This window comes from Camelina sativa, chromosome 17 (assembly GCF_000633955.1).
Source record: "Camelina sativa cultivar DH55 chromosome 17, Cs, whole genome shotgun sequence".
Taxonomy (NCBI): domain Eukaryota; kingdom Viridiplantae; phylum Streptophyta; class Magnoliopsida; order Brassicales; family Brassicaceae; genus Camelina; species Camelina sativa.
Genome location: NC_025701.1, coordinates 14,254,795 through 14,265,805, shown reverse-complemented (window position 1 = coordinate 14,265,805; position 11,011 = coordinate 14,254,795). Strand labels below are relative to the sequence as shown.

Sequence of the window (11,011 nt, the reverse complement as noted above, 5' to 3'; positions counted from 1 at the left end):
AGAGACTCTTCTTGATAGTATGGGCTCCATATCCAACGGTAGAATTACGATTTGAACGGTTAGTTTCTGTTTTCTTTGAGTGTTAGATGTGGAGGTTTCATGTCTTGATTTGTGGCAATTTGTATTGTTTGGTGAGCCAACGAGCTCGGTTAGAGCTGAAACTTTTGTAAGAGCTTTCATGGCTTATGGAGCAAGGTCATGGTAGTTGGGTAACCAAGTTAGAGCTCAAGAATGCAGGGTTAGAGCTATGACGGTGAATCGGTGGGTTCACCGGAGAAGTGATTCCGTGGCTGGATGGAATAAAGTATTTCAGTCCACCACTATTGTTACTTGATCGTTAGGGGTGATTGGTTTTGCGACTCAGTAACTAGATGAGCTGGAGTTTGGTATACATGTTAAGGTGAAACTTGTTCCAGGAGGTGGAATTAAGCGGCTTGTTCGGTGGATCACGAAGTGGTCCGTTGGAGGAGGATTTTGAGTTTGTGAATAGTTCAGGTGCTTGCTAATTAATGTACATTCGTATGGATGTGGTTGGTAGCTACAGATTAAGGGCTAGATGGATCTAACATGTATTTGTGGAAGGTTTTATAAGAAGGTGATGACACCGATTAATTGTCTCGTCGAAATTATAAGTTTCCGATGAGTTTTGTTGCCGTGTGTCCATTGCGAGTATTGGAATCCAGATGCAATCGTTTCAGGGTGACTATTAAAAGATCATTTTACCCTTGGCAAAAAACCATTACTTTGTCTTAACTGCATTGGCATACCTTTGTACATACTTACAAAACTAATGTTTGTTTTATAATTGTGCTTACGATTAATAGGAGGAATATGGGATGTTAGATAATTAAATCTAAATGCAATAAGATAAAAAAAATAATAATAATTACATAAACAAAAAAATACCTGATTTGTTTGGTTACTTACTTGGCTTCCAGGAGATTGTTCTACTACATGCCATATCTATATTAACATTTTAGAAATATATTTTGTGTTATGCTTTTTTAGTTTTGCTTATTTAAAATTTTATTTACAACATTAACCCTTCAAAAATTTCCAAAAATAACATTGCACAGAAACTCAATTACTAAAACTTCTTAAATTGACCAATATTTGTTACGTTTGTTGCCATAAAATCTTAAAAACATCTATACATTTCGCGTTTTCCAAAAGCAACTCTAACCATTAAAGTTTTAACCAATAAAATCTTCAACAGTATCTTTATAAATGCTATAATCTCTCAAATTTAATTGATACAACCGATTTTCAAAGTATTTCTCTGTCTCATATATTCATATAACTATTTAAAGCACAACAATACAAAATAATAGTTATTTTAAGAGCTCACCGATCAAATTTTTAAACGGGCTAGAATTGAAATTGGTCTGATCTATGATTAGTTAAATAGAAATATTAATATCATTTGATACTTCTAATTGTTTAGTTGCACTCAATCACAACAATAATTTATTTTACTAAATTATATATGTTTTACGAGTTAAATCTAGGACAAACAAAAGTTTAATCACATAACTTTAATACTCAATAAAAACCGTAAAAAAAATAACATTGTTATATATATATATATATAACACCAAAGTACCTAATAATATAATTGAAATATTAAATTATAAATTATAAAAATTTAATAAAACCTAGTATTAGTTGATAACTTTTTTTTCTGGCGTTAGTACTATTTCCGGTATAAGGAAGCACTTAGAAGCTGCAATGTTTTTTCATATGCTATTTTTAAAAAAACTCACCTGAAGCATTTGTTAAACATTTACCTCTAAAATGTTAATATATCTTAAATAATTATATATAATTCATTTATTTTGTAAAAAAAATATAAAAAAATTTATGATTTCAAAAAAACATAAATTTATCTATTATAAGATACATTTATCAGTAACTTACTAATGTTATTATTTAAAATAATATAATAATTTATTTAATACAGAAAATTAAAATTAAAAATATAAATGTAAATATAACGTTTATAATTTATATTATTATTATATTTTAGATAAATTTGTTATGTTGTAAACTCCCTCCGTTTCAAAATATAAGATGTTTAGAAAAAAATTTTGTTTCATAATATAGGATGTTTTCAAGTTTCTATGCAACTTTTAAATTAGTTTAGTATTTTATGTTATGCAGTATTGTTTCTGATTGGTTGAACTTGTTAAAAGTAAAAACTTTTTATTCTGCGTGTTTTAGTTAAAACATCTTATATTTTGAAACGGAGGGAGTATATTTTAAAACATTATTGAAATTAAAATGTTAATAAAGATATAATGTCTTATTAAGAAAAAATAATATGTATTAATTATTTTTTAATTAATGTGTCACATTATATATATAATATTTAATTACAAAAAATATATATATATATATATAATCATAATATTTATTAAATGTGAAATATATTAAACATATTATCTAGCAATGAGTGATATTTTTTTTAATGAAACACATTTAAATTATATATATTGTTAATATAATACATTAAATATAAATATAATATCTAATCACTCACTTCTCCACCAGTCAATTAAATGTGTTATATTAATAAGTGCATTAAGCTTATGCAACTTACCGTTTATGTTGCATAATGCTAATGCTCTATTATCTGTTGTTCCGATCAAGACCTATATTGTGTGATTCTTATGCCGTCTCCTACAAAAATATATTTGTGGTTCAGATTTGATCCCATCAGGGGACCACAGAAATTTATTTGGTTATAATTTTTTGGTAAAACAAGATAGCCTTAGATTAGTCAATGAAATTTTTGTGTCCAGTGATTTGCTATTTTTTGTTATAATAACTTTTTGGTAAAACAAGATAGCCTTAGATTAATAAAAAATTGTAAATCTAAAATTAGCAATATACAGATGTATATATAAATATTGCAAGTACAAAAGCAATTTAACACAAGAAAAATAAAATCTAAACATCTGAAAAGAAGCATGAAATATCTATTAGCTTTTCTAATTGTTTATGGCCAATGCATCATTGGTAATGTATCCGGCGGCCAAACAAACCATCTCCAGGTCTGGAACGATCTGGACGTAACCGTCTATGTGCATTGTAAATCCGGAAGTTCCGACATAAAAGGAGCGTATAAGCGGCCTGGACAACTATATCCTTTTCCTGTAAGAGATAATTTTTGGAAGACGACACTTTTTTGGTGTACTGTAAGACAAGGGCCTGATTGGAAGAGAGGACGTAAATTTGACGTGTATGAATATGAAAAGGGTGTGCCTCAGGGAGGGACCTATATATGGAGAGCAAAAAAAGATGGTATTTATTTTGAGTTAAAAAATAGAAAGCCGCTCCATAAAGTGTGGGATTGGCAGATACTACCGCTTTGACAAAAAAAAAAAAGGATGATACTACCGTAAAAATTACTATTATACTGGTATTAATCTTCTGATCCCTAATATTATTATTGTCGTTTAAGCATAATTACATTTTATTTTTATTTCTTCAATTTTTGTACATATACTTCCACTCTATGGAAAAGATATACTGTATCGTGAATTTATTATAACTATGTAATATTTGTTCTTTTTCAAAAATAAATTATTTTGATATTCTACTTAACAAAATACTCTCGTTGGTTGTGGGTGTACCATATATTGTATACTAGGTTTGGACCCGCACGTACGTGTGGGTTAATTTCAAAAACTAAATTAGTAATTAAATTCGCAATATATAATATATATATAGATCATTTTTGCAAACCTATTTTTAGTAGGGTTGGATCTTCACGTAACCCGTTCAGGTTAGGATATTACCCGATCAAGTTTGGTTAAACGGGTTTAGAAAAATAGAACCTAGTAAGTATTTTTCAATATATGAGTTCGGTTTAGTTCGGGTACTATCGGCTTCGGGTCAGTGCGGGTTACAAATTTGAAAACCGATTAGTACACCGAGTACCCAAAAATAATGACTTGATATAGCATTTATATTATAACTTTTTTTAAAAAGACGTAAGAGTATATGTAAAAAAATATAAAATAATTAAAACATGTTTGATACAAATATTTGGAGTGGATGTAATTCATGTTTCGTCTTATACCTGAATTCTAGTTGTATAGAGAATGCATTCCCAATAGTGAAGATTCTCGATATATGACATTTCCGATATTTGACAAAAAAATTATTCCCGATTGGAAACGGGATGGAACGAATACAAAAATTACCAAAATACAATTTGGGACAAACACAAATATAGTTCATAGTATATTTCTATATCATATAATAAAACAATATTACAAAATTAGTTGACTTTTTTATTCTTATTATTTTATGTCTAGTTCATCTACATTGCATTACGTTTCTTTGTTTTTAAAATTTTAATATTGTAAAACACACTTTAATGCCTTTTAAAAAACATGTTACATATAAGATTGTAAGCGTCGATATAAGTCAAAAATAAAATAATATTTTCGAGGAAAATAAATAGATAAATTAGCTCAATATAAAATAATATGGTTAGATATAATAATTATTTATAATACGTTCTAAAGGTATATCAATATATATATATATATATGTGAGAGTTTATGTTGCTTTTAATTATAATTTATAAATAGTAAGGATCACAAAGTTTCTTTTAGTTGTTTTGTGGTTATTTTCAGTTTTGGGAATTCTTGATCACAAATATTTCGGAGTGGATGTAATTATTTGATTGGTTTATTAAAAGATAATTAATAAACTAATTTACAAACACAGTAAATTGTATTTTCTTAACCACAAAAAAGGGTAGATTGTTTTTCTTATGAGAAACTTTTTATTATTATTATTATTAATATTGAAACTTTTTAAAATTTCTAAGCTTTTAAAAAGTTTTAAAATATTATAATATTTAAATTATTAAAATTTAAACATATTATAAATATCAAAACTTTTAAAAGTTTATTATAAACTTTGTAAAAAGTTTAAAATATTATTAAAATTACACTCTATAAAATTTTAAGTATTATTAATATTTTAACTCTTTATTTTATATTAAAGTTTAAAATATATGTTAGTTGCGATTGTTATTTCTTTCAAAAAAAGGTTTTGAGAGATAAAAAAAATATTTCTGAATTTAGTCCGTTAATGTAAATATTATTTTAAATATACATCATTAATACATATATATATATATAATTTGAATATTTCATTATTTTGTGATATGGAAAGTATCTAATTCAAATATTTCATTATTTGTAAATCTATGGAACTCATATGTTCTTATGCGAGATGTACACAATTTCATTCAATATTTTAGCAAATTATAATGCAGATTACGATGAAATCTTATATTTTAAAATATCTAATTTTTTAAAGTAGAAACCTTCCATTTGTTATTCTAAAATACATTTTTTAATTTCTTTGAATTTAAAAATTTTCTTTTGTAAAATGAAAAGTTTTTATTATAAATGTAAGATTATATTAGGTATTTCCTACTTTAACTACAAACAATGATCAAATATTACTCACTTTCATATCACTTTTCTTTTAAAAAGTACATTGACTTACTTGCAAAACTCACAATCACATGATAGAGCGGGTTAAAATTGATATTTTAACAAAGGCAATCCTTTGCGGGTTGGTTTGTCATAACAAAAATTGTGAGTTAGTAATTTTTACAGATGAAATATTTTATTATATTTTACATAAATATACTTCTACTACAAAAAATGATTAAATTAAATATTCGTTCGCGCTTATTATATTTCCAGTTTACTCACTTTTTTTCTTCTATTATTCTATTCAAACTCATTACATAAATATATGATTCATATAGTACTATAATAAAAAATATATATATATTCAAATATTCCTCCGCGCTGTAGCGCGGGTCCGATCCTAGTAACATATAATTGTGAGTGATTTTGAGTGATATAACATAAAGTTCAGTTTCAATAACATGGGATTTGGAAACAGATTTTAAAATCTTAGTTTTAATAACAGGGGATTTTAGCAAATGAAACAACCTATCCTATTATTTTTTCTGCTTTTTAACATGACAATTAACTAGTGATCTCATACTCACTAACACCGTAGCAAAATTCAACAACAACGGATAACATAAACAACACCAATAATTCAATATATAACTCTAATAAATAACCAAATCAACAAGAGTCTAACAATTCAAAACCAACAATGTCAAGAAGCAAACAATCAGCATCATAACAATATTCTATAACTAAACTCTAGCAACTTAACAGAAGCCAAACCACAAACAATCGAGTTACTAGGACATCCTTCTTTTCATTGTCCTGATTCCACGTTCACACTTTGTCTTTACCTGTGCCGCAACACAAAAGAAAGACATAAGTATTACCAAAAATACTTAGTGAGACAAGTCTCTCATCTATTGGACTATACACACAAGCAATAAGATCTCTAAGCACAAACAACAATCACAAACAAGCCACAATGACCAAACCACAAAGCACACATAACAAATGTCGGCTATGATATTGTTATTTTACTAAACAATAACAAAGAAACATTATTTTCAATAATATATGTGTTGTATATCACTTAGTAAAGTAAGTTTAGTGTTTGTATAGATTTACACTCAAAAGTTTGAATGATTATATTTAAGCTAAATAATTTATATTGATAGAAAATATTTTAAATTAAAATGTCACGCATGTGCGGGTACAAATTCTAGTATATTCTATATACTAGATAGTGACCCACGCTATTACAGAGCAGGGATATATTTACGTAAATGTAGATTTGTTAATTACAAAATAGTAGTAAAAACAAATATTTCTTCTATATATTTTATAATTTTATATATTTAATTTACTTAACTTTATACTCTGATTTTTACCCGTAGTCGGAACCACTATTTTGGTTTGGATATAATATCAAAATTCGTTTATTACAAATTTAGTAAATTTTAAAAGAAACTAGTATATACTCATGATCCGGTATTACAAATTGATGTGATCGTGTTTAGAGATCTTAATATATCAAATTTACAATCGTGATTGGTGTTAATATTAACACCATTGTAGTTATTGATATAAAAAGTTAGTATATATTAAATTTATGTACTAAATTTACAATTATATTATGTATATATATTGTCAAAGTTTTTTTATAGGTTAAAAAACTCTTTTTATATAGTTAAATTACACTCGGATTTGCAAACATTGTGGTGCATGTTGAATCTAGGTAATATGTGTAGAACCAAAAAAAAAAAGGAATGAGGTAAAAAAATAGATTTTATTTTCTTCGTAGATGTAGATTTTAATATGAATAGTTAACCTTATACACTTAGTATTGTTTTCTATTTTTTCGTCGAATTTAAATTTTATTAATTAAGGAAATCAATATACAAATTGTTCGCAAGCCAAATAGGCGAATTAAAAGTACCACAATAGAAAGATGAATTAATACAACCAAACTTTGCTAAATTGTGAGCAACACTATTACAATTTCTTTTGACATAAGTAAAACATATAGATATGAACTTCGAAGCCCAAAAATGTATGTCTGACAAAATTCCTTGAATAGAGTCATCAGTAAGAACCCTATTTATGTTATATATCAAAACTTGATTGTCGTCTTTGAAGTGTGTCTTTGTGAAACCTCGAATCCAAGTTTGTTGCAACGATAGGAGAGCCAAAGCTTCTGCTTCCAATGATGAACTTGTAGCTTGTAAACGAGCGGAACCCCATGCCTTTGTTGTTCTTTCATGATCTAGAATAACCCAGCCACCCATTGTTTTGTTTGATAAAGGATCAAAACTTGCATCATAATTGCATTTAATGAATGATAGAAGAGGTCGTGTCCAAGAAGTGGTATTGGTTGTCTGTACATCTGTTTCTGAACTATTTAAGAGAGAATGAATGTGAGCGTCCAACCATTCTTTTACATTTGACTGAGCTTGTGAAAACACCTTGGAAGGGAGAACATGTATTTTATTGAAAACTAAACTATTTCTTTCACGCCAAATCTGTTATGGGAGCCAAAAAGATAGAAGTTTCTTTCCCTGCTGGAGATTTAATAAATGGGATAGATTGCTTTCCAAGTTTTTTTATGCTAGTTGAGATAAAGGTATAGGGATATCTGACAATTGTCACGCTAAAGCTGAGGAGAGACATGTAAAAAGACAATGATTTATGGTTTCATATGACAGACCACATATTTGACACATTGGATTAAGATTCATTCCACGAGTATTCGACAATGTCATTGTCGCTAAAGTCTTTGATAGAACCCGCCAAAGGAAATGTTTGATATTTGGAAGTATAGGTAATTTCCAGACGGCATTTTTCATGATTACAGAACCATGAGGGGTGATGGAGCTTGTGTAGAAGTGAGATCATGTGTAGTAAACCAATAGCCCGAGCGCATCGTGTATTCCCCAGAATTGTGATAATGCCAAACAAGCTTATATGAAGTCAATTGTCTTGGGAGATAGATTCTTTTAAGGAAATCATGATCATCTGCATCAATAGTGTCTAACATAGAGTCATTCCAAAAATGATGAGGTCCACGATGAGAGATGAAGTTGTTTAAGTTTGTTTCATGAGGCGGAGTATGAAAACTGATAGGTCTAGGAGGGTTGGTAGGGGTGACATTATCATTTGTAGGATGAATGGTCTGACCATCTCCAACTTGGTATCTAGACCCTTTTTTGATAATTTCTAGACCTGTTAAAGTTGAAGACCAACCGTAGGACTGATTACGTTTTGGTATAGCATTAAGAAAGTGTCATCAGGAAAATATCTTGCTTTCAGTAGTCTTGCCAAAAGGGAATTAGGAGACCGAATTATCCGCCAAGCTTGTTTCGCAAGTAATGCGTCACTGAATTTTGAAATATTACAAAAGCCTAGTCCTCCTTCTCCTTTTGATAGTTGTAATTTTTTCCAAGCTATTCATGATATCCCTCGGTTATTTTCACTCTTTTCCCACCAGAATTGCATTAGAAGAGACTTAATCTCCGAAATTATTCCTTGAGGCAGTTTGAAATAGGACATTAAATCAATTGGCATAGCCAGGACAACAGATTTAATCATGATTTCTTTGCTTGCTTGTGTAAGGTATTTTGCATTGCAGCTATTTGTTCTCGAACATCTCCCTTTTTTTGCCACTAAATTGTTCTGGGAGTTCCAGATATTTACCTCCGCCACCAATATTTGGAATGTCTAAAATCTTTTTTAAGCCTTTTTGTTTTGAACCAAAAACTCTTGAGCCGAAAGTGATTGTTTATTTTAAAGTATTTACTTTTTGAACAGAGTAGTACTCATAAACCTCAAAAACCTCTTCCAATGCAATGCAATTTTGTCTGTTAGCTTGGCAAAAAAATAAAGAATCGTCTGCGAACTGTAAATGAGTGATGGGTGGAACGCTATTTCCAATTTGAACTCCCCATATATCACCAGAGGCCGTGTTCATGCGTATTAAGTGGCTCAAGATATCAACACACAATATGAAGAGATATGGAGAAAGTGGGTCACCTTGTCGGATACTACACTTTGGCTGTACTGAACAATATGAAGACCCGTTTATAAGGACAGAACAATTGACAGTGCTCACTGTGGCCATGATCCAACGAATTTATTTGTCGAAGAAGCCAAATAATCGCATAGTGGTTTCTAAGAAATTCCATTATATGAGGTCGTACGGCTTGCTTACATATGTTTTCACGGCCATATATGTTTGTGAGACGAATTTTCTAGTTTTTAAGGCATGCAAAACTGCATGTGCAATGAGCATGTTGTCTGTGATTAGTCGGCTAGGAATGTAGGCCACTTGAGAATCCGAAACAATGGAGTTCAAATGTTTTTTTAAACGCATTTGAAGATAATTTTGTATAAAACATTACATTATCCAATTGGACGATAATCGGAAAGAGTTATCGGATTGGTAATCTTTGGTATCATGCAAATATTGGATTGTTTGATTAATACACTTAGTATTGTTTATATAAAAAATATTGTATATAAATTTTTTTTTATGAATTAAATTGTTTATTATTGTTTTCTAAAATTTCAGAAACAATAAACCGAATATGTTAAATAATTTCAAAAATATTATTTATAAACCAATATCAGTTTCTTTTTGTTAGTTCTTAAATTAATCTAAATGAGTGAAGTGACCTTAGTGCAGTGGCAGAAGGTAAGTCCATTTGTAGAAGTCACCATCACACCCGGGATCGAGTCCTGGCTCCTGCGAATGTAGGAGTTTGGCTAATGGGCCGGCCAGTTGTGGCTCAATGGTTGACAAAAAAAAAAAAAAAAAAAAAAAAAAAAAAAAAAAAAAAAAAAAAAAANTCGTAATATGCCACATCAAAACTGGTTAAAATTCTATGAACATTGCTTAAATAAGTATATAGAGATATTGTTCTAATCAAATAATTTGGTTTAGAATATATATATATATATATATTCCACAAAATTAAATTTCGAAATCTAAAACTTTAGGGGGTTATTGGTTTGGGATTTTAAGAGAATTTTAATGACTTTATGTTTTTTAAAATCTTGCTGATTTTAAAAATCATTGAAAAATAGAAAGTCTAAAATAAATGATTCTAACAGATTGTTTACAAAGTTTTTATAAAATCTTGTGATTTGTTTTTCCTAATCTTGTAAAAACTCTCATCAAATCTTGCAAACTTTCTCAAACAATATTATAGAATATTCTCTTACTTATCTCATCTTTTGCCAAAATCATATATCTTTCAACACCTTTTGACATACTCGTTCGTTGGTTTTGGCTTTATCAAAAAGAAAACATACCCGATCTCCAAAGCTACAGGTATAGCTAGGTTTTCTCATCTTCCTGTTGATTATTATATCGTTTGGTTATATTAATTGGTAACATATTGCATCTTTGGTTTTGTATTCATCGTTGGTTTCTCATATTGCATCGTTTATTATATCTTTTTATGTTTGGGTGTTTGATTCTTTGTTTCTTTGACCGAGTGTGATAATCTAGTGATTATCAACATTTTTCTTAACATTGTTTATAAATATATGCTTAGCTA

General features: G+C 28.8%; 1 protein-coding gene across 1 annotated transcript; it reads left to right on the top strand.

The window, feature by feature from the left end:
- Positions 2,922-3,605, top strand: LOC104757170 (pumilio homolog 15-like). The gene has a single exon (XM_010479896.1). The coding sequence runs from the start codon at positions 2,970-2,972 to the stop codon at positions 3,372-3,374; it is 405 nt and encodes a 134-aa protein (XP_010478198.1). The 5' UTR covers positions 2,922-2,969; the 3' UTR covers positions 3,375-3,605.